This window comes from Mesoplodon densirostris, chromosome 12 (genome assembly GCF_025265405.1).
Source record: "Mesoplodon densirostris isolate mMesDen1 chromosome 12, mMesDen1 primary haplotype, whole genome shotgun sequence".
In the NCBI taxonomy this organism is placed as follows: domain Eukaryota; kingdom Metazoa; phylum Chordata; class Mammalia; order Artiodactyla; family Ziphiidae; genus Mesoplodon; species Mesoplodon densirostris.
This window is the reverse complement of record NC_082672.1, coordinates 14,491,906-14,516,824: the sequence shown is the minus strand read 5'-3', so window position 1 is coordinate 14,516,824 and position 24,919 is coordinate 14,491,906. Positions and strand designations below refer to the sequence as shown.

The window sequence follows — 24,919 nt, the reverse complement described above, 5'->3', positions numbered from 1 at the left end:
CCAACTTTGTACTAACCCGTGTTAGTCACCAATGCTAATTTTAAAAGGAGACACAGGGCTTCCCTGGTGGCGCAGTGGTTGAGAGTCCGCCTGCCAATGCAAGGGACACAGGTTCGTGCCCCGGTCCGGGAAGATCCCATATGCTGCGGAGCGGTTGGGCCCGTGAGCCATGGCCGCTGAGCCTGCGTGTCCGGAGCCTGTGCTCCACAACGGGAGAGGCCACAACAGTGAGGCCCACGTACCGAAAAAAAAAAAAAAAAAAAAAAAAAAAAGGAGACACAACAGATTTGGGAGAATAATGCCCTGGGTTGACACTGTCAAATTCCCTTCTCTTAATATTCATACCTTAAGCAAGTCAGTCTCTCTGAGTTTCAGCTTTCCCATCTCTAAGTTGCAAATAAAAATTTCCTACTCCTTCACATTGAGGCTATTTAGAAAATATTTCATGATTGGGCTTCCCAGGTGGAACAGTGGTTAAGAATCTGCTTGTCAATGCAGGGGACACGGGTTCGAGTCCTAGTCCGGGAAGACCCCATGTGCTGCAGAGCAACTAAGCCTGTGTGCCACAACTACTGAGCCTGTGCTCTAGAGCCCGCGAGCCACAACTACTGAGCCCACATGCCACAATTACTGAAGCCTGTGAGCCCTAGAGCCCATGTTCTGCAACAACGGAAGCCACCGCAGTGAGAAGCCTGCACACCACAATGAAGAGTAGTCCCCGCTCACCACAATTAGAGAAAGCCCGTGCACAGCAACAAAGACCCAACGCAGCCAAAAATAAATAAACAAAATAAAATAAATAAATATTTTTAAAAAGAAAATTATTACATGATTGTTATTCAAAGTTCTTAGAAATAAAGGTGGCATAAAAATAAGGATTTCACTATGTAAAATCAACCCCCCACCTCTCTTGAATACCTCCCATTGCCCTCAAGAAAACCTTTACCTTCTCAAAACAAACTTTCTCTTCTTTCTCTCCTTCTAAGATTTACTTGACCACCCATGTACAGTCAGTAGGCAGAGGAGACAACAGCTCAAAGGTAAGAGGTATTGCATCATGTCTGCCTCCCCGCCAATTTTTAAGTACATGTTTATACAATTATACAAGAATCCAACTGGAAGCTTTGTGCTTGTCTCTATTTTCCAAACTCTGTGATAAGTTCCTAGAGGGACCACATCTTCGTTAACTCGGGTACCCAATAGCCTTATAAATATCCTGCAGCACTAATGTAAAAATCTGCGAAAGAGTCACTGTATTACCTGGTCCAGTGTTTCAATATTGTTTCCAATCTGTGAAGTTCCTTAGACACTTTGTTGGTGTCATTTAACCAGTGTTCTCCAAGTTGATTTAGCTGGCTTTCTAGATCTGAGCAGCTAACAGATATCAGAAGTCGTTTCCCATCATCTAGTACCTGATATAATTTGGGCTGGTATTCATTAAGGCTGGATTTCAAATGCTAAAATGATTGAAAATACTGGGTCAGAAGTTGAGATAATGCAAGTTTTCTCCCCTGAAGTTGATAAGTTCTCCATAATGTTCCCATTACCTTTTAGTCAAATTTCAACTATTTGCACCCAAGTTTCATTAGAAGTTTCGAGACTTTTCATCTATATTTAAAAATATAACTTTAGGTGCACTTAAAACCGTCAAAGTATAAATATTTCAAGAATAGTGTGACACCAACACAAAGTACAAAATAATGCTTGGTGGAGGCTAAATTTTCAAAAAGAGCTCTCTCAAAAATAAGAAAAAAGAAGGTTTTTAGGGGCTTCCCTGGTGGCGCAGTGGTTGAGAGTCTGCCTGCCGATACAGGGAACACGGGTTTGTGCCCCGGTCCAGGAAGATCCCACATGCCGCGGATGCGGCTGGGCCTGTGAGCCATGGCCACTGAGCCTGCGCGTCCGGAGCCTGTGCTCCACAGCAGGAGAGGCCACAACAGTGAGAGGCCCGCGTACCGGAAAAAAAAAAAAAAAAAAAAAAAAAAAGGCTTTTTAGTGCTCTAGTAAAAAACAACAAACTGTAATTATTTCAGGATAGTGTGACTTCAGCATAACAAGCAGAAAACGCTTGGTGGAGGCTAAAGTTTCAAAAGGGGCTTTCATTAAAAAAAAAAAAGACCTTTCTATGTTCTATTACAAAACAAATACTTAAAGTACTTAATAAAATATTTGATTGCAAGTTTGTTTAGATCCTGTTAAAACCATGGGAAAGCTTCCAAAGGAAATGTGGCAACTTTTTACACCAAGTTGTCATTTAGACGCTGACCTGGTAGAGTGTTATCCGGTCGATAAGCCTGTCTTCACTCTCCTCCACCAAACCCACACTCGGGATGCTGGTCTCCACCACCTCCAGCTGCCCGCTAAGCTCCCGCTGGTCCTCATCCAGGTGGGACCATGTCTAGAAACACAGCATCAGTCTGTGAGCTAAACATCCTCATTAAGGGAGAGTAGTCCTCTTCGTGTGCAAATATGCACCTGACAGTCTCTTTAAAGACATGTCGGAGATGCCTGCATTGGGGGTTTGCTTTGGGAAGTGAAAGATAGCTTTGAAGCAAGTCATCAGATGGTGACCTTGAAAAGCACTGTGAACGGGCTTTCACTTCTGCAACTAACTAGCTGTATGACCGGGGCAAGTTACTACGCTTCTCTGACCTCCCTCATTTTCAACATTAAAAAAAAATGGGGATAATAATATCATGTCCATTGTGAGGATTAAATAGAATAATGTATGCAGCACACCTGGAACACAGCAGGCAGCTGATATTCACAGTCTCATCCTTTACCGCAGTGATGATGAACGAATGACTTAATTGAAAGGGACAGGTGTGTTTACTTTCCAAAGTAAGTGAACTAAATACATTACATTTGTAAATTTAAAAAACCCACACAGACATTTAAGAAATATGAATATATAGTATAGACATTCTACTAAGGAGAAATCCCAGATCACTTATTCTAAAATTATAATTTTTAGGGAATTCCCTGGTGGACCAGTGGTTAGGACTCTGTGCTTCCACTGCAGGGGGCACAGGTTCAATCCCTGGTCGGGGAACTAAGATCCCACAAGCTGCACAGCAGGCCAAAAAAATAAAAGAAAATTATGATTTTTATTCTATTTAAAATCAGAACATCTTTTTTTAATCATGTGAAGTCTTTTTCAATAATGTATAGCAAAAGTCAGCAGTTTTTCAGTCTGACTATTGAGACCCCAAATATCGTCATGCCCAGTCTGAAACTGGTATTCGTCTAGCTGAACTCACAGTAAGGCACCACAGCCTTTACCTAAATGTGGATAGGAAACACCAGGGGCACAGGCAACACATGATGCTGAGTCTGAGACACCTCCGAGGTCATAGGAGGCAAATCGCAGGAACGAAGGTGTCTTGCCTGAAGGATCTGCTGTGCAGTAGGGAGTGTGCTGTAGGGGAGGGGCGGCAACAGGGGCTCACCTCGAGAATGTACTCCAACTCCACACCCCTCTTGTGAGCCCCTTTGAGCACAGCCGAAGCCTGCGCCATCAGGTCTGTATGGAACTGAGTTTCCCGTAGGACTGCAAAGCTGATAACCTTCCTGAAGAGTGTTTCAGTCAAGATCATATGAGATTCCAGGCCCTGAAAGTACTCCTGCAATTTTTCAGATAGAAAGAGGTGAGCAACTCATTCATTTACTACCTTACAATAAAAATTGCTTCAAACCTGGAAGCTGATGGAACTTGGCTAATATATGAGTGACACTGGTCCTCCCCTGCTGGCCTCCACTTACCCAGGCACTCACCGCTTCCTGCAGAGACGGGAGTGGGGTGGGTTGGGATGGGGGTCCAGCCTCCTAACTGGCCTCTCCTGGCCCCCCACTCAAAGCACCTACACTGTGCTGTGCTGCAGATACCCTGTCCCCAAAACAGAGCCTTTCAGAAGCGAGCAGCTGCTGAAACACTCATCCGCCCTCTCCACTCCTCATCTTGGTACCATCTGGGTGGACACTTGCTTCCTCCACCACAGATACCAGCCTCCTTTGTCCCTGGGACACATGAGCGCCCACTCCCCACCTTCAGCTTCTGCCTGCACTCTACTTCCTGCAATGTCCTCACTTGACACATTCACAATTTTTCTTCCTCCAGGGCTGGGCTTGAGTTCTACTCTTTTGTACTTAATACTCATGGACAAGCACAGCTGGACACACACCAACTGGCATTAATATTTTTAAATTTCCCTCAGAACTTACCTACACACAGCAGAATTGCAGGCCTTGCACAACCCTACAAATGTGTTTTAAAATATTACTTTCTATACATAAAAATCCCCAGAAGATGGGGAGAAGGTTATCCCATTTCCTGTTCCCAGCACCACGGATGAAACTAAAGGACCAGGAATCATTAACATCAGCTAACACTGAGTGTGTACTACGTGCCAGATGCCCTATAAACGCTTCAGCAACTAACCCGTTGAATCCTCATAACCCCATAAGATAGGTAGTTTTATTTCCCACCTTACAGACTCTGCGCTACTCAGTCTAATGCAACATGCCCAAGGTCACACAGAGCTCTCCCTCAGAAAATGGTCTGGTCAGGAGAAGCTAGAACCATTATTTTCAACTGACAATTATTATATCATGGAATCTTAAAGCTGGAAGAGAACTTGGAAGTCATTTAGCCCAACGTTCGCAGAAAGCTGATATTTCTATTACAACCCCGTCTCCCCCTGACAGCCTTGGATGGACTTCTCATGGCCAGGAGGGGGTCTGTTCAATAGCAGCCTACTCCTTTCAGAGTTCTTCATCTACTGAGCTTTATTTCTCTGTTATTTATACTCATTGATCCCAGTTTCCCCTCTGGAATAACTCAGGATGATATTTTATTGCTATGGTCAAAGATTTGAGAAAAACCAGCTGTGAACTTTAAAGCAATGTTTTCAAAGCCAAATGATAAGGCTTTAATAAATCACAAAGTTTTGGACAAAAACCTCTGGGAAAAATAGCAACAAGTACAATTCTCCACGCTGCCCCCCTCCCCCCAAATCTACCTTTATAAGCCACCAAAGAGCTACGTGATGGTAGAATGTTAATCATCTGTAATCTTAGGGAATTTTTTAAGTTTCCTCATAAGAAATTTCCACTACCTGGGAGGTTGGGTCTCTGAACTGGCAAAACTGTTATTTTTGTAATATTACTAATAATGCAATTTGTATGTGTGTGTGCATTAAACAGGCATTCCTCCACTAAGGAGCAGTGTCTACCCTGAACCTGGTTACGGTACACACTGATGGAACACTCTCAGGGTTCCCAAGTTTGGTTATATAGTAAAAGCACTTGCCGTCCCCAGGAAGAAACTCCTGAGGCCCGCGGTAACCAGAGGAGCAGGGGCTTAAGGACCAGAAGAGCCAAGTGATGCATGTAACAGACATAAAGCCAGTCCAGAGCTGAGTGGGCAGCTCTGCATTCCCAGAGCAGAGTGGGGAGTTCTCGGCCAGGACAAGGGAAAGCAGAGAGAACACCTAGGACTAGATGAACATGTGGGCGTGAGGGATGCAAAGGAAAAGGGCAGAGTTAAGAATGAAGCTGGGCTCCTTTGAAGAGAGTCCCTGGGTTTCCTGTCCACTGCAGTTTACGAAAGAGAAAGCCTGGCTGATACTGATCATTAAAATTACTGGTATGGTTGGTATTCTTTGTTCACTTACAAAATTATAGGAATATATACTCTCTAATTTTTCTGTGCTATTGAGTGCCAGTGGGCTTGAATATACATTTGTTGACCATTTTAAAGAGTAACTTATATGAGTAGAAACTCATAAACGATTGATAATGTTAGGTTTTACTAAATATATGTCAGTGAGTGAGAATGTGCTTTCAAAACTACATTTTCTTTCTCTCTGATTTTTTTTTTTACCTTGTGTTTGTCAAGTAGTTGTTGGATTTCTTCTTTGGAAGACACGATAATTTTCTGGTCTCCTGCCATCTTCTCGCGTCCTGTCTCCAGCAGGTCAGCCAGATCTTGCAGGGCCCTTTCATACTGACCCTTCAGTGCAAGATTCTGGTTCAGACTGCCCCGCCGGGAGCCAATGGTCATCATCAGCTCATCGTACATGTCCTGAGAAACAGACAGATACTCATGCTCAATTCAAACCTACCTCTTCATGAGGTACGTTTAACACCTGTGCTCACAGGAGGTCAATAGTTTCCATGGGGTTAAAATGCTGAAAAATTGTTCTTGTGGCTGAGGGAAATGTCATAGAAAATGTAGTTTTAATTTTTATCATGCTCTCAGATTTTCTAATTTTAGAGTAACTGAATAGAGCATCCTCAACATTTGGTCTGCTAAGTAATAATCAGATTTGGGACTATTCCTTAAATAAAGAGCTACAGAAACAGAGGAGTTTAATGTGAGCAGAAAGACTTTAAAACTTAAAAAGGCAATGTTTTTGCCAAATGCGGTGGGGTAAATAAATAACTATTTAAGCTGGAAAGACATTTTAGCGGACGATGATACACCAAATACAAAATTTATTTGAGCCATATGGACCTGATTAATGTATCATATTAAGGTTTAGCAGGCCAAAATGCCTCAATCTGGAAAAGTTCAACTTTAATGCGTATTTACAGCTATGACGCTTGACTCTTACACCTGACATTTAAGGACTGTCGGAAAACTGTCTAAGAAGGACAGAGTCAGGGCCATGGGCTCATCACATGATGAAATGTTAGATAATGGAATGAGATAGTTGAAATAAAAATGTTCTTTTTAAAATAAGAGGTATTTTATTTTCTCAAAAGTAAGAACTTGTGACCCTGTATTGGACTCATACTATTAATCCCTCAATGGTTCTGTAATACGGCGTGTGTGCAGAGAAAATCTGACACGTGCACATATTTTTTCTCAGTATAACTTAACTGTGTTGCCTTTCAGATGCTACACTTTGCTGGTTTACTATCCCAGTATCTTCCTACCAACCTGAGATCAGATTCTTGCCTAAGTGCCAGATTTAGAAAAACACTAATCCAAAGTGTTAATTCTCTACTCCTGAAAGATGCCAGGAAGTCTGTTTGGATTTCAGCTACCTTTAATTTTTTGTTGCTGTTCTGGAATTGAAACAATGTCTCTTTTCCATTCAAACATGTATGAAATAGAAACTATAATTTTGAACTTGAGAAAATACACTTTCTAAAAGTATTAGCTTAAGTGTTTTTTCCTTAAAAATTTTTTGGGTGTAGTACAATACAGGGTAGATAGCCTTTTTTTAACTTTTCTAGGTAGGATTGCCAGTTATTAAATTTTCTACAGTAGAAAATAATATGCCACAACTAAACTATGCTATAATGCTTAGCCATTGGAATAATAATAATGTCAAAAAAATCCTCAAAGCATGAGAATACAAGAAAATACAAGAAAAGAGTTAAAAAATTTGACACAAGGGTCCTCCAACAAATGCACACAGACTGCCCTGAAGTAAATCTCAAAATATGTCAATTTATTTTGTTGTACTAAATATGATAAAAGTTTCAGAAAATGTTCTAAGAGTTACTTCGAAGAAACATTGGGCCTAAATGACATGAATTTTATAGAGAAAGCCTGAAAAAATAGAGAAAATAACTTTTTCTTGACTTCCAGTTAGGATGTACCATTGAAGCTGAATGCCATTGGTAGAAAACTGTACCTGGAGTTTGGAGAGTTCTTGCACCCAAGGCTGCTCAATCTGCAGCTTGTCACCACGCCTTTTCAACTCAGTGATTCCCGCATCCAATTCCTTTAACCCATCTTCAGCCTGCTGTATTGCCTATATAAGATTTATGACATTTTATTAAAACTCCCATGAACAATTTGCCATGCAAAGTATGATTATCGTGTCTCCTTATTTGTTCCTCTCTTCTCCACCTAAAACATTTTCCATGCAACATAAAAATGATGGTCCTCTATTAAACAGAAAAGTGAAGAAGGCCCTTTATTATACTACAGATCAGATATTTTAAAGGTAAGGAGGTTGGAGGGGCTTAGCATGGAGGGCTGGGAGAACAATGGCTTCCTTGAACAAATAAGGGAAATGGTGAATAGCACCCTGAAAAAGAAGCATGATTTTAGGACGTCTTTAGAAAAAGGTATATGTCTAAGATGTTCTAGGGGATCGTGTTCCGGTTTTCTGAAATGCAGTTTTGAGCATCTTTGACGAGAGGTGCAGTGAGGAAAGAGGAAACTACGCTACAGCATGGTCAGAGAGAGCGTACTCCATTGTGAAATGGGAGGGCAAGCAATCAAGTATGAAAGTGACAGCTAGCGCTGGGCCTTGTCTTCCCAGGGTGAGGTCTACAGAAGCAGGACAAGACATCAACCTGGCCTTCAAGGAGCTTCCAGTCTGCTTAGGAAGCCTGAGTAAACAGAAGAAAAGGAAACAAGGCTGAATACAGTTATGTACTAAGCTTGCTGCAGCTCATCCCTGTTAGAGGACTTTGGAGCAGGGAGATACCAGTGAATCCTGGAGCAGTCGAGGAAAGCTTCTGGAAGAAAAGCAACCTCAGCTGCCCTTGAAGGATGAAAAGAACATGGACTCCAAATGGCAGATGAAACACATGTGTCTTATTTTCTCTTTCCTGAGTCCCCACTACAACCACTGCCAATATTCTGTTTGCTTGTTTACTGGTGTGTTTTTCCTTCATAAATCTACAAGGGCAAGGAAACAGGAAAGAGGGGAATACCAACAAAATTTTGCAAGCTGAAAATCAGAAGGATACATGGGAATTGACTTAGGAAATCTGAGAAAGCTGAATCCTAAGCTAGCAGGGTTGCTTTATCACCAAATTAAAGCAACAGGAACCTCTGGAACCCTGGGCAACATGGGGCGGGTGCTAAATAAGGAGGGTTGGTGGAAAGCTGCTTAAAGAGCACTTGGATTCCCAGACCCCCCTCCTCATTCCACACTGGCTCTTCCCTTCCTTGGTGAAAGACTGAAAGTTCATTTTCTGGAGAAGGTAAAACAGATGTCTCTGGACTGAGGGGCACCAGGCACAGTTGTGGGCTTGAGTCCTTGACTGAAAACAAGGGGATAAAGTGACAACACCCACTGAATGCTGGATATGGAGCCCCTACATCTCCTAGAGTGCTGAAGCCTTGTTTCTACTCTCCAGACAGAAGGGGGTGGGCGGGAGAATATGAAAAGACCAACAGAAAATACCTAAAAAATTTGACACAAGGGTTCTCCAATAGCCCACACAGATCATCCTTCAATAAATCTCAAAATTGTCAAGCCCCATCCATTCATGAAGTTCCCATTCAGTCTCTCATGCTAAATGTGAATAGACAACAAAGCATTTCCATATATCTGAGAAAAGCCTCTAACATGAAAGACAGAGACCAAAATAAGCAAACAAATTAAAAGCAACCTGGAGGGAAATAGACTATACAGGAAAAACCAACAAATAAAAAATTCCCCCGAAGTCCCCCCAAAACCCTTTCAACCCCCAAATCACTAATATACCAGAGAGATTATAAAAGACAATGCATCTATTTTAAAAAGAACAGGATACTACCAAAAATGGATCATTTGGAGAACCAAAAAGAGCTCTGAGAAGATTAAATGCATGAGAGTAGAAATGCAGAAGTCAATAGAAAAGTTTAGAGTTGAAACTGAGGAAGTCTCCAGAAAGCAGAGCAAAAAGACAAAGAGAGAAATGTCCCTTGATAAGAAAGTTAGAGGATTGGACCAGAACATCCAACATCTGCCTAAAAGGAGTTTCAGAAAGGGAGACAGATAAAATAGAGGGATGAAAAATATTTAGATAACTCTTAGAAAATGTTCCAGAATAGAAAGATGAGAGCTGCCAGATCAAAAGAGCCCATTGAGCCCCCAGCCCAGTGGATGAAACAGACTATCCCCAAGCATGTCATTGTGAAATTTCAGAAGACTGAGACCTTTGGGAATTAGAACAATTTTCAATTCCTCAAGCCAACACTGGAAGCTAGAAAACAATGGAGGAAAAGCTTCAAAACTCTATAAAGAACTGACCAAGAATTCTAAAAAGAGCCAAGCTATCAGTATGAGTAGTATGTGAGCATATGACTAGAACATTTTCAGACATGCAAAATATTGAAAAATATATGTAGCATGCATCCTTTCTTAGTAAGGATGTGCACTAAGAAAGCAAGGAAGCAATACAGTAAAGAGAAAGACTTGAAACTCAGGAAAGAGAAGACCCAGCAGAAGGGAGAAGTGAAGGAAATTCTCAGAATGGTAGTAAAGGGAGATTGAAGAAGACAGCTGTGCAACAGGCTTATGGGGCAACAGGTCTGTTCTAGGTCAGAATGACACGACTCAAAAGATGAATATATCCCCATGCTTCTGCTACTGTTACCTCTTTAACCCAAGGAGGGTAGGGATGGAATTAGCACTTTTTTAGTTGCTTTCCATTTATTCAGTGAAATAATGAGTAATTTATTTTTATCTCTGGAACTTACATTGGTTGTATTGGTCAATAGTCAGTAGAAGTGTTACTTGTGATCATACATATCCTAAATTTCACATTAGAAATTAAAGGCAAAGCACTCTTATGGCTGCTCAAATTCTGTTTGGGATTGGGTACATTATAAGCCCCCCAAAAATAATAATAATAAAAAAGGGTCCTTTCAAGTAGAAGTTATGACACGGACGAATGATTTTCAATTTGGGAAGAATGAGGGATCTCTGTTAAAAAACCGATGAAATTAGGGTGCAGAAAGATACACGTTCACATATAATTTTGCGAACTGTTTTAGATGGTCAGAGAGGGAGAGAGATCTAGATATCTTGTCCTATAGGGAAGTATTTGAGGTGGTCTGTATTTCAGGTGATTCCCTATGGCCTCTACCCACAGAACCATTAGAGGTCTACTGAAACTAGGGTATGCAATTCTATTAAAGCACACATTTTCATAATTACTTAGTTTATGAAATGGGATGTTCTGTGTAACATCCTTCCCATTTCCTCCCTCATCCTGAGCTGTCATGTCAAGCACCAGATGCAGGAGTTGTCACTGACACTTATCCTCACCCCCACACATCCCTAGTGACTTTCCACTGCCAGGGGTCTCCAAGGTGAGTATAAGTACCCAAAAGTGTATAAGATGATCGATGAGAATGAAACACTATGTCTTTCCTTTATATACAACCACATGCATTTTTAATTTTCAGTTGTGTGTATGCTTTATAACACAGTGCCTGCTTATAATTTATAAATAAGTAAATAACACATATATTTGTGGTGTGTGCTTATTGTTTTAACCAATGAAGTGCGCAAGCAATAAAGTTGACCGCTCATTTGTAGAACAAAGTCCAAATTCTCTGACATTCAATAGGCTCTATAAGTTGCTTCCAATTTTCTCTTTGAACCCTACTTCCCCTCAATCACCTTTGTTCATTGTTAAGTTCAGCCAAACAGGATTATTTGCTTTTCTCCCCAAGTGCCCTGAATGGTCTAACGTTTAGGCCTTTGTTCTTGCTGTCCTCTTTACTAGAACACCTTTCTTCCCAGTCTCTGTGTGTCCAAACTTCTAAGTCCAGCTCGAATTTCCCTTTACAAAATTTTCCCCTAATCCTACCGCTGCTGAAGGTAATCTCCCAGCTTCTAAACATCCATAGTGCTGTATGTGTAATGCTACCAGGATGGTCTGACTCCCCGTCAAGTGTCATTGAGGTTCATGTCTAATCTCATTGTTAGGTGGCAAACACCTTCAGGTCAGCATCTGTCACTAACACCTTTTCCTCTCTCACATTTCCTGGCTACACACAGAAGTAAGTGACAGAGTCAATGTAATCTGATGTAAACCTGGTACTTAAAAACAAAATAGATGACAAACAAAAATGCTACAGTAAGCCATTAATATTCCAAAGGATATTTGGAATTTCATAGTGAATCAGATCTACTCATTGCACTTGCTCTTATGGAAAAAGGCAGCTGTAAATACCTCTATTTGCTCTGCCACAGGCTGTTCAAACACATTTGCCAGTTTCTGCAGAATGATGTACTTGTGGTCAGCCAGCGATGTAAACAGCACCTTCAGATCATTCTAAGGAGGAAAGCAACAGGAAGGCTTAACATGTGTAACAGGAAATTCAAAATAGTTGTAAATATAACACACATTCTTAGAAACAATATACTGGGGTAGGAATTTAATAGTTTCCAGAAGAAACAATATTATCTTATGGGAAAATAAAAGGAACTGGTAACAATTTATACAAGTGCTAAAAAATTTACACAAGTGCTAAAATTTATTATACAAAGCATTTCCAACAAAACAGAGATGGAGACAAAGTACACAAATAAAAAGCAATATTGGTCACCCGAATGTTCTTGTTATTTCTGTAATAAATGAGCACATTTAAACATTGCAGCAGAAATATTACACTAAGGACTTCTAGCTAGTAAAACCACCTGTAGGTGGTGTTGTGTTTGGGGGAAAAGTATTTTCTTAAGAATAATTATGATCCTTTTTTTCCTCTCTCCTCTCCTTCCCTCTCTCCCTCACTTCCTTCTTTCTCTTATTTTCAAAGAATTTGCACAAGCTTATAAAAAGCCATCCAGAAGTTTAGAAGATCAACATTATTCACAATGACCAAAGACATATGAAAAGACAACACAAAAAGATCTTAGCTAAGCCTATTCATAAACATTACTCATTTAAACATCCAAATATACTTATATTGAGTTAACTTTGTACAGAAAGGAGATAACTATCAGAATTTTGATATTCAATTCTAAAAGGAATAATGAACTAGAACAGAACTTGAATTATAACATTTTTAATTTTTCTCCTGAAATATAAACAAGTAAGCTCTATTTCTTATTAGTTAGAAACTTCTATGATGGGCTGGTTGCTCATCATAGGCTGAAGTCTGACTTATCACATTCTCTTCAGCGGACGCTGATCGCATGTGTGTATGGTACCAAGATGCAAAAGTTCTGACTGTCTCATAGGTAGAAGGATAATCACACCAAAGAAGAAAAAAAGTCTTTAAGGATATATGGCAGCATTATAACACAAAATACAAGGCTAAAGCAAAAAAGTAGGTGTATTATGCAGTTTAAAAAGAAAAGAAGAAATAGAACTGAACATGAGATTTAGAGAAAAGCATACGATCCTAAGAGGCAATAACTGTCGCTAACCAAAACCCAAACCAATCTGCAAGCCTCGCTGCAGATTACATGAGAAATTATAAGAACAGCACTGGGAAAACGATGCCAGAAACAAGGGTTCTGCTTATGAGTTATGATAATGCTTGTGTCATTCAGCTGTGTTCAGTGTAAGGCCACGTGGGCCATTAGAACCATGATACATTTATCTGTTTATATGCATAAGAAAAGATGTTCTCATTCGTTTGAACAGATTCAAAAGAAATAAAGTCCTTATTACCTACATGTATTTAGAAAAACATTAGTTCCGTTCATCTAAACGAGTAGATAAGTATAAATAACATGGGTTAGAAATGAAGAGGGTATATGTATTTCCTGTATATCATCTTTACATTTTTAATAGCACATTTTCTATATTAATCATATTCTACTCCAGGTAATAGAGAACAGAGTTCACATTTCTAGAAGCTGCACTAATTACTAGAAGAGACTAGCCAAGAAGAAAGTAAAGAGGAGAATATGACTGATTTAAAAATTACTAAATAAAAGACTTTAAGACATGCTTATAACCATATGGATGTTGATATTTTCTTAAGAATGAAAATCCAAAGGCTTTAACCATTTCTTAATACCACACTTGTGATACAGCAGGGTATTTAAGGTATCTATATACTACACACATAACAGACATTACAATTTTTTTCTTACAGTTACTGGAATTACTTGTAGGGCATAAAGAGGTGGGCTTCTAGCTGTTTGAGAAACAGAAAGTTTCAAGTTTTAAAATCATTTGTGTTGCCTTGCTCATTCAATAAGAAATTCTTTCATTTTTTACTTTTTGAGTAAAATATTCAACTATAAAAATGTCTAGGAAATTTGTTTGGGTTTAAGTCTATGAATAAAAGTTTTAAAAATACAGAATAGGTGATAATTAACTTGCGATTCCGTGTAGATAACATACTTCTACATAACATCTACCCATTTTCCAGATTGTCTGTTGGGTATGGGATAATGTTAGCGTCTGGCAAAAGCTAATACTCAAAAGTTAACTGGGGATTTCCCAGGTGGCGCAATGGTTGAGAGTCTGCCTGCCGATGCAGGGGGCACGGGTTTGTGCCCCGGTCCGGGAAGATCCCACATGCCGCGGAGCGGCTGGGCCCGTGAGCCATGGCCGCTGAGCCTGTGCATCCGGAGCCTGTGCTCCGCAATGGGAGAGGCCACAACAGTGAGAGGCCCGCGTACCATCAAAAAAAAAAAAAAGTTAACTGGAAAATGAAGGCTAGCATTCCAATAAGCACTGAGCACTGAGAGTATACCAGGTGCTCAGTGCAAAGTAGAATAAAATGGTTTGTGACTTGACTTTTAATTATATTAACATTGGAACTCCTTCTCTCAATTAAATTGGAGCACAGACATTTTGAAATGTCAGTTTTTGTTTGTGAGCTGGCCACCAGCAAGTAGAAACTTGTTGGCAGAAGAAAAATAGAGAACATGATTGAAAGAGAATTTCAAGATTACTTCTTCTTCTCTTGATCCTCTACCCAAAATAAGTTCCAGAGTATTCATGCTTAGTTCAGTTTTTACTCTGGCTGGCTATGATTACCAATAACAATTTAAAAGTACCAAAGACACTAGCACAGAGAACGCAATTTGAAAAAGGGAAACACGCCTCCTAGTGACACACCCATTTGCACTTCTAACCCACCTCATTCATGGCCAATTGACTGGAATGCTATTAAAACTCAGTGTGTTATTTTATGCCAGAGGAATTTTAGAGTAATGAAACAAGTTTCCATAAGTTGCACAACAGTTTAGCTGATTTTAGACATACTACGTACAGATGTACATGCAATCAGATCTTGCATTCAAGACAAAATACCCAAATAATCAACCCCAGGTTTTCTAACTGAAAGGGAAATGCTCTTTCCTCTCTGTGTACTACCCAGCATAACAGATACAAATGCAAATATCCAATGCAGGTAATTTTTCTAAGCCACAGACTTGTGACTATTCACCTGAGTATTTTAATTCTACCCGATATCCTTGCCTAGCCAGTGGTACTGCTAGCGACCCAGTCTTGCCCCTTGGTCTGTGGCACTGCTCCCACCTGTCTTTTCTGTCAGCCAATGCCCCCCAGATGCTCACGTCAGAGTCCCTAGAGTTCCTCAGCAGTGCCTCTTTCTCTTGTTGCCCAGATCCAAACAGATGCTCCCCTATTGATTCTGCCTTCCAAATATATCTTGAATAGGTCTACTTTTCTCCAACTCCCCCGCCATCATCCTAACAATATAAAATATACAAACATTCTTTGGGTCAAATCCTGGCTCTAGTTCTTGATGGTTAAATAACCTTGGAAAAATAATTTAACTGCTCCATTGGTTTTAGATCCTATATCTATTATCATAAATACTACTATTAATTGCAGCAACAGTAACAAAACTTGCTGGGTGCTTACTACGTTTCAGACACTGTTTAAAGTATTTTACACATTTTAACTCACTTTATCCTCACAAAACCTTAAAAGGTAGTTACTATGGGCATGATTTAATAGTTGAGGATACTTAGGTCAGAGAAGCAGCTAAGGTTATGCAGCAGTAGGTGATAAAAATCATAATATTATTATGTCAATAATACATGTGAAGATTTCTTGTGAATAGAGCAATGATACACAAATGTTTGTGATAATTTTAGTTTATAGTTTTAAGAATGTAAACTACTGGAAGGCAATGATAATTTGTCCCTCTAGATGAATATCTAGAAAATTCCACATTTCCTGGCTAGTGGTACGTTTATTTGACACTTTACAGTATTTTTTTGGAAATCAAAATTTTACATCAACCCCTTGGCCCTAATTACATGTATTACATGAATCTATTTTATAAATCCTCTGTGTTCACTACAAATAAAATTCAATTAGAATGTAAGTATTCCCAAAGGATGTTACTTATTACTTCCTGCATGTTTCTTTGGTCTTATGTTTTAAACTCCAGTTTTATCAACTGGAAATTATCATTATAATATGCCATATATATGAGCTTCACTGGTTGAATTTAAAGTTCTATTCAGCCCTAAGTTCGGTTGGCTGATTTTCTCAACCTTCCACTTCTAGGAGCATAAAACTTTGTTTTCTATTCCTTGAGTTCAACCCCCTTGTTTTTCTGTAATGTTCTTGCTCTTTGTACCTTTGAAAAAAAAGGTAGGTCTATATCATACCTCGATAAGATCCTGTTTATTGTTGAAGGTAGCTGGAAGATGGGGAAACATCTCTTGATAATGTCTTACCTGGAAATTTAGTATTTGCTGAAGTCTTTCCTTCATCTGATGACATCGCTGATTTACTACTGAGTCTAGCAAAGATAACCTGCCCACAAGACAACCCAAAGTGTCTTCAATAACATCTCGGTTATCACCATTCTCTGGAAAGGCTTGGGAAAACAAGCTCTTGTTCTTATCCATTTCTTCAGACATTTCCTTAATATCTTTGGCAAGAGTCTGGGGTTGATAAGAAAGTTCATTTCAATGTTTAGATCTATGAATTTATATACAAATCGAGTCATTTCCTCATAGGAAGTCCACTATGTCTCTCATACTGATCAGTGATAACTACATCTAAGGCAAGTTGGACCACTTCATACACTTCTATAAATATTAGGCAAGTTACTGTTATTTTCTCATAAACTTTACATCATTTTCTAATATTAATATATAATATTTGGTGAAAAGATGAGTTTTCTAAAGTGCCATTTAGAAATTCATAATTATTATTTTTAGTCTGTGTTTCATATGTGGAAGCTTTGCAATATACAACAGGGTTCCTACAGAGAACTCAGTTTTTTCCACCTCCTACATACACAAGACAAAGAATAAAAATACAAAACATAAATATCTTTGACAGCTTTTAATATTTAGGCAATTCTTTTCTGCATTATGCTGCTTGGAAATACACCTCATTTGTCCCTTATTAGAACTGTTTTACGCTTGACCTTCTTTATACGTAATGTTAATTATCCAATGTCAGCATTTCAAGTGCCGTGTAATGTCATACACTCACAGACACGGGCTGCCAACCTTACCTCTTGGTTAAAGAGGCAAGTTTCTGCCTCTGCTGGTAAAAGTGCTGTGGCAGCAAATAAACGTTCCTCCACATCATCCAGCCAAGTAGAGGTAGCCGAGACCCCATTGTATAACTTCTGTTCCAAGTCAGCGTTCTGCCTCTTTGTCCCTCCACTCTGAGAAAAAAAGTAAGGAACAAAGGATTAATTACAATGTTTTGAGGAATCAAAGAAAAATACCAGGATGAGATGCTGGGGTCCAGTGGCTCTGCCTTTCCAGGCTAATCACTAGCGCTGGGTCTCAACAGTTCATGACCAGGGGTGGAGCAACCCCCTGGGATCCCAGATCCACAAGCAGACCAAGTGCACCGCCCTACCTGGGCTGAAACCTCCTCGAAGGCCTGGTTCAATCCATCCAGCAAAGACGTCACTGCGGATTTATCCTGGGCCTGTCCGTCTCCTTTGTACAGTGGCATGCCAGACAGGAGCCGATTTGGCCTGCTGTAAAGCTGCAGGCAGACAGGAGAGCTTATTTAGGACCAGTTGTACTCTATCCAGGTGTTCTCATTTAGAAATGAACACTGAAGCAGATGCTGGAAAAACTGTGTTTATGGAAACCTCTGCTGGAGAAGAACAACCTTACAACACACCATCCATGTCCACTAAACATGATGACCAGATTCAGCAATGGCAATGTTTCCCTGATGGACCAAGAAAAAAAGAAAGAGAGAGAAGAAAAGAGTAGAAAAAAATGCCTGAATTCTCATCACAGCCTTCCTCTCAACTTAATCTTGGTTTTAGCACAACCCATGATGAAATAATTCAGCCGAAATACCAGAACTAGACTGATCCCTTTGCTTTCATGATTCCTTTACTTCCCCCCTAAACTCTTTTAGGCAAACACAATGTCTCCCCAGTAAGGACCATGATATAGCCTAGCACTCAAACATTTTAATGATGTTTCTGATCAAACTCAGTGTCCTGTAATTTTTTTTTTTTTTTTTTTTTTTTGTGGTACGCAGGCCTCTCACTGTTGTGGCCTCTCGCGTTGTGGAGCACAGGCTCTGGAGGCGAAGGCTCAGCGGCGCAGGCTCAGCGGCCATGGTTCACGGGCCTAGCCACTTCACGGCATGTGGGATCTTCCCGGACCGGAGCACGAACCCATATCCCCTGAGTCGGCAGGCAGACTCTCAACCACTGTGCCACCAGGGAAGCCCCTGTAATTTTTTAGAACACCTCATCTTGTCCTTACTTCTCAGGCTGATTCACTCATTATCCTCTAAACATGCCAGGCTCATTCCCCACTGTGGCTGGACTGTTCACCACCCAGCATCTCTTTATAATCCACTGCCTTAAATTCCACACCTCTTCTAGCCACTTTCCTTTTTTTTTTTACTTTTGTTTCCTTTTTAATTCCTGCTAATGAAGCCTCCCCAGCTGCTTAATTTTTCAGAAATGTCTCAAGTATTTCCTTAGTTGGGTTACAGGTTCCTAGGAGCAGAAGCCATATCTCATCCTGAGGCCAAGTGTTCTGCAGAGATGCTAAATACAGTGGAAGTGAACAAAGAAACATTGCTCCGAAAGACGGATGCCTTTTGACCTAATGAACTTGAGGCAAAAGTGCCCGTTTTTACACTTGAGATTAGTTAAGTATAACATCCAGTGTACAAAATTGTCAGTAAGGTAACATGAAAAAGGAGGGACTTCGGAGTTAAACGGACCTGCATCCCCATCCCAGTTTGGCCTCGTCTTAGTCACAAGACCCTGAGAAATTATCTAATCTCTCCAAGCCTTAGCTGGCTGATCTACGAAGAGAGGTAATGTCAACCTCAGCACAGCACTGTTATGTAAACACCTAGAACACAAAATATATTCCTAATAGATCATTCCCCTTCTTTTTGGAAACTCATAGCTGGACTACTTCTTCCTGTACTTTTCTCTCACCTCTTCACACCAAAGAGAAGAAAGTGCCGACAGGGCCCTGAGAGAAAAAGCAGCTCTCCAAGATGAGAGTAGGTATGGAGGAGACGTCCAGGTCAACAATGCTGGATGGGTGACTCATGTAAGTGTTTAACTTGAATGGACAAGAGGCAGAATCAGGGGTCGGGCATTTCACGAATGAAGAATAGTAAGGAGGGCTTCCCTGGTGGCGCAGTGGTTGAGAGTCTGCCCGCCGATGCAGGGGACACGGGTTTGTGCCCTGATCTGGGAAGATTCCACATGCCGCAGAGCGGCTGGGCCCGTGAGCCATGGCCGCTGAGCCTGTGCGTCCGGAGCCTGTGCTCCGCAAAGGGAGAGGCCACAGCAGTGAGAGGCCCCTGTACCGCAAAAAAAAAAAAAAAAAAAAAAAAAAAAAGAATAGTAAGTAAGCATGGAATGTGACTAGAAATATCCCAGATTTATCTGACTTAGGATAGTCAGAAAAGGCTGCAGTCCACCATTTAGGACTGTAAATATCACTTATAGACAAAGGAATGGGGAAATCCTATAACATGAAGAGTGCTGTTCTGAAGTCCAGGAGATCTACATCAGAAATCAGGAACTCAAGCCATGAGTCTGAGGAATGTTTGATCAGGGGTGTGAAGAAGGATTCATTCAAGCACAGGTAGGACATCCATGCAAAAGGTATAAGGGCCCTGTGTGCCAGGGTGGAGTATGATTTCGAGACAACTGCCTCTGGAAAGGGAGGGCTTTCTATTCTCCAGGGCCAGAGCTGGTGATGTTCCTGTGGACACTGGCAAAGAAGGCCCTGGCCAGGGAGTGAGAAGGTGTGAATGCCCCAAGATGCTGCAAAAAGAGACAGAGATGAATGGCTCTGCATGACTTACACACGGCTCTCAGCAGATGGGGGACCTTTAGACACCCCCCTTTCAGGTGATCCTGGCAAGGTGTACCTGCCCTACAGTGCCCGCTTTGTCAGCTCCTGCCTTTCCCTCCTCAGATGCTCTGTAATTATTGATACCCTTTCTCTTCCGGGGTCAGCCTCTCCCAGCTCCCAAGCTAGTCCGGAGCACAGCAGTGAAAACAGCAGCTTCCCCAGATCCACAGTGAAGGTCTTAGAACTTGATTCTGATGATACCACCGTGGTGGGATGGCCAGAGCAGGGCTGACCCAGGACCTGGGATAGGCTTCTATCTCCAGCATCCTGCCGGGCCACAGCTGTGGTGAGCATCACAGGCTTCCCTGACTAGCTCTTAAGGGGTGAATCTCTCTGACTCTCTGTTGTTCTCAGGCTTCTGCTTAGGGTGAACTCATAGCTATTATCTATCTGGAACCTTCGGTTGCTATATTTAATTCCAGTGGATTTGGCTTGCTTGTTGGAACCAAGTCCAACATCACGAGTACCCACCCATCTTGGGAACCAGCCTACAGATGGGCCAGTGACCACTGTAACTGACCCCTGAATCCCCCTCCCTTTAGCTCCACTGAGGTCCCAGTGTGTTTCCCAGTAAGATCTTCTGAAATGATTAAATACCGGAAGTAGCAATAGAAAATAAGATAACTTGATAACTTACTGACAAATTTGTAGCTTTTTTTTTTTTTTTTGGCCTGGATGTGTATATCCTTAATTTGCATCCTTAATTTTCAAAGTTGTGGGAAGAAAGGGGGGGCCCATTTGAAATTTAATGGTTTATGCTAATGAGTCATCAGATTTTTTTTTTTTTTTTTTTTTTTTTTTTTTTTTTTGCGGTATGCGGGCCTCTCACTGTTGTGGCCTCCCCCGTTGCGGAGCACAGGCTCCGGACGCGCACGCTCCGGACGCGCAGGCTCAGCGGCCATGGCTCACGGGCCCAGCCGCTCCGCGGCATATGGGATCCTCCCAGACCGGGGCACGAACCCGTATCCCCTGCATCGGCAGGCGGACTCTCAACCACTTGCGCCACCAGGGAGGCCCAGTCATCAGATATTAATCTTCTCTGAGGAAAACAGTATCTAGAAGTCAAATAAATTTCCACATATAAATATATCATTATAAAGGGATATGTGAAACAGGCTTGTTAAGAAGAGTGTAGGATGAGTAGTTTTTTATGTCTTATTTTGGAATTGATAATGAAATATAGGTTGCTGCACAGTTATATTCATTCCCATAGCATCAGCTGTACATCTGCTATATTAGTTAATATGTAAAAGCAAAATGTTCGATACCACTTGCTCTTGTTCCTGTTGCAGAACATTCTGAAGCAGTTTCTGCTTGGTACTAAATTCTTGTTGTAGGCTTTCCCATTTCATTCTCATCTGGTCTTCAGCAGGTGATTTCTGCCCTTCCATCCCCAACTCCTGGGATAACACATCAGGTTTTTTGCTATTAGAAGAATAAATAATCTAAGTTTACAATGTGTGTAAAAAGGCAATAAGTTCTAGGTAATTTATTATGTGTACTAGATCTGGTTTCTAAAATTGGAACCAGATTATTTCAGTCATTAGCTTATACTTTAAAGATATAAATTAAAATAGAAAACTTGAGACTAATAGTAAAGCAAGTATATTCTTACTCATATAATTGAACCATAAGCACAATAATTAAAAAATACACTGAAAATATCTCAGCATTAAAGATAAAAAGAATCGTAACTTTTAGAACCAGAAAGTAGACGATAAGACTTGTATCCTTTGACAAATAGCCCACAAACTAATTCAAAAGCCCTAAAAATGATGCCTAGTCTATTGAGGGTTTTCACCCTGAGTCCAAGGAAAATACTACAGAACAGGTTTCAGGACATGCAATAGGAGTACAGAATGCGGAAGGGTCATCCTTAAAGAGAGGCATAAGGTAGCATCTGAGACTATGGCTCTGGGGGTGAGACAGATCTGGGTTCCCTGTTCCAGCACATTAGATTTGTGACTTTGAGTAAGTCGCTTCACTTCTCAGAGCCTCAATTTCCTCATCTTTATTTTTTAAATTTTTTATCCTTTTGGCTGTGCCGTGCGGCATGTGGGATCTTAGTTCACCGACCAGGAATCGAACCCCCGCCCCCTGCATTGGAAGCGCAGAGTCTTAACCACTGGACCGCCAGGGAAGTCCAATCTTCTCATCTTTAAAATGAAGACAGTACCTATCTTGCAGAAGTATGAGAACTAAATTTAGAGAAGATGTGCGTAATGCCTATGACCCTATCTGGTCAAAAACAGCCACTCAATCATTGGGGCCTAATGATAATGGTAATGGCAATGATAAGAGTCTGGAGGACCCAAGTTCCAATAGGTCCTAGTTTGTCAGGGGTTTTGAAGTCCTAACTAGAACCATGTCAGCCGAAAGACATACTAGATAGCCATTACTATTATTTTGATGGAAACTTTTGCACAAGTGAAGAAAAAAAATAGCCAGTTCATTGGCAGAATAATACTATATACTACCCCAAAGCCAATTATTTTCAGGATAAGTATTGAATAGAATAGTTTCTTTAGGTAGGTCTGTTGAAGTAAACCTTAAAAAATTATCTATAAGGCTATGATGCCGGACTTCTACTTCTAGGATATAAGAGAATCTTTCTCACCTGCACACTTAAAGACATGTAAGAGGTTAAGTTCAACAATGCTAGTAATAGCAAAAAAGCAAAAATTAAAAAAAATGGCAACAATATAAAGGCCCATCAATAAGAAAATAGGTAAGTTGCTATTGTTACAAGTTAAAATACTGTTAAGCAGTTAAAATGTAAAAACTAGATCTATATGTATCAACATGGATTGATCTAAAAAGGTAATGCTGAGTGAAAAAATATCAAAATAAAATTGATACCTCTAATTCTGTTTGTTATATTAGTCTCTGGATTTTTCTGCCTTTTTTTTTCCCCCCTTTGGCCTCATCCCACGGCTTGTGGGATCTTAGTTCCCCGACCAGGGATCAAACCTGGGCCCTCAGCAGTGAGAGTACAGAGTCCTAACCACTGGACTGCCAAGGAATTCCCTAAGAATTTTTCTGCTTTTTAAAAAGCATTTTAAATAAAAAACAAATTTTAAAATTCTTCTGAAATTAAATTTCTTTATTGTGATGTTTTTTGGGGTGGTGGACTACAGTGCATCACTTTTAATTCATTTATATTTGCATAACAATTTAGTATAAAACCTAGGGATATTTGGGAATTCCCTGGTGGTCCAGTGGTTAGGACTCCGCTTTCAGTGCAAAGGGCTTGGGTGCAATCTCTGGTCGGGGAACTAAGATCCTGCAAGCCGTGTGGCCAAAAAAGGAAAAAAAAAAAAAAAAAACCTCCTGGGCATATTTAATATATATATATTCTTATGTTTAAGCATTGACACATATATAATGCCACCAGCAAATTAGTCTTAAATAAGAACACAACTTTTCATTTCCCATAGAAAATATTCTTCTTTTCCTTTGATATTTATATCAATTAATTTCCAGTTGAGTTTCCTCAGTGATCTTGGAAGGACTCCTCCATCAATTCTCCCGTACGTCACATAGTACTTATTCTTTATTTATTAAATTTATAGCCATGAAGCAAACCATGCCCATCCCACAGGGATTTTCTGACATAAACCAATTCACACTTGATAGTCTTAGAAAATCAGCTAATATGTTGAAGGCTGAATATATAAAGTTTTTCCCTAGCAATGTTATTCTGTTCTTTTAAAAATATATACATATATTTTTCTTTTGACTTCTGGATAGTGTTTAATTTATGGTTGTTTGTTTGCTTGGTGTATTTACCTAAAGGCTTGAAAGGCATAGCTGTTCTGTCATCAACTAGATTTAAAGGAGATTTTTCTAAAGATTTTGTATAAAAATTAAAGAATTTATAAGTATTTGGAGTAAATGTTCTACAGAAAGCGAGTACTGCACTGCAAATTTCTCTTTAAAATATTTTTATATTTGAACGAGCAATTTATAGCTGTTTGTCTTTCATTTGGCTCCTTTCCAAAGCTAAAGGCCAAGGAAAGAAAAGAAAATCATGGCAAGAAAGTTGCAGAATATTCCTACCGCTGCTTTTCGTGACTCTACATACAATGAGGAGGCAATATGTGGATGGGTTCTTTGTAAAAACAGAGTTTGTCAAAAATATTCAGAAAACTATGAGGGATGAATAAACATCTTAGAAGAACTGGAAACAGAAAAGAAAATTCAAGGTGAAGGCAAGTCTCAGAGTCGAAAGAGCGTTCCTCGTTTTAGATTTATATAGACACATGTTTATGGCCTTATCAGCATTTTTAAGCCTGAGGACAACAGAGACTTTTAAAACCCCATTATATTTTAACACAATTTGTACTGTATTAGGATTATTTTAATGGAATTCCTGACCGTAGATTTTATTCATTCCTATTGTATGCATTCATTCCTATTCTTTTAAATGGATATTTATTAGTTTTTACTGCTTTTTGTTTTGTTTTTCTTTCCTTGAATATCTTCCTATTTCTTATATGTATATACATATACAGTCAACACGCGTGTCACATGTCAGCAACTTTATGTCAAACTGAATAAACTTAAAAAAAAAAAGGAAAGAAAAATATCCAAATCTACCCTCGCCAAAGTTACTTTTGATCATCCACATCTACTCTATTTCTTACTCATACATGTACTATACATTCAATTTTATATCACATTTTTTACTTAGGACCACATATACATTTTCTGATATTGTTACATAATTTTTTGTTAAGATTATATAGGCATAAAATTTTTCTTAGGCCTTTTTTTTTTACTAATAGGCATTTCTGTCTTTTTAATTATTTGGTATTATAAATAATATTTCAAAAGTCATCTTTATACCATGTATTTCCTCCAAACAAATGTTCAGAAATGAAAACATTGGAGGCCATGGAGTT

At 39.9% G+C, this 24,919-nt stretch overlaps 1 protein-coding gene across 8 annotated transcripts in view; it reads right to left on the bottom strand.

Annotated features, from left to right (window-relative positions):
- LOC132499744 (nesprin-1) overlaps positions 1-24,919 on the bottom strand; it is a 241,489-nt gene that overhangs the window by 115,749 nt on the left and 100,821 nt on the right. For 6 of the 8 annotated variants that reach the window (XM_060114303.1, XM_060114305.1, XM_060114307.1 and 3 more), the window contains 10 exons: positions 21,284-21,440; positions 17,515-17,646; positions 17,159-17,314; positions 16,368-16,577; positions 11,920-12,021; positions 7,647-7,766; positions 5,882-6,082; positions 3,450-3,623; positions 2,267-2,398; positions 1,261-1,457 (listed from right to left, as the gene is read on the bottom strand). In XM_060114303.1, the coding sequence (XP_059970286.1) occupies positions 1,261-1,457; positions 2,267-2,398; positions 3,450-3,623; positions 5,882-6,082; positions 7,647-7,766; positions 11,920-12,021; positions 16,368-16,577; positions 17,159-17,314; positions 17,515-17,646; positions 21,284-21,440 (1,581 nt within the window). The remainder of the gene's footprint in view (positions 1-1,260; positions 1,458-2,266; positions 2,399-3,449; positions 3,624-5,881; positions 6,083-7,646; positions 7,767-11,919; positions 12,022-16,367; positions 16,578-17,158; positions 17,315-17,514; positions 17,647-21,283; positions 21,441-24,919) is intronic. The other 2 variants (XM_060114309.1, XM_060114310.1) reach the window with 1 other exon arrangement.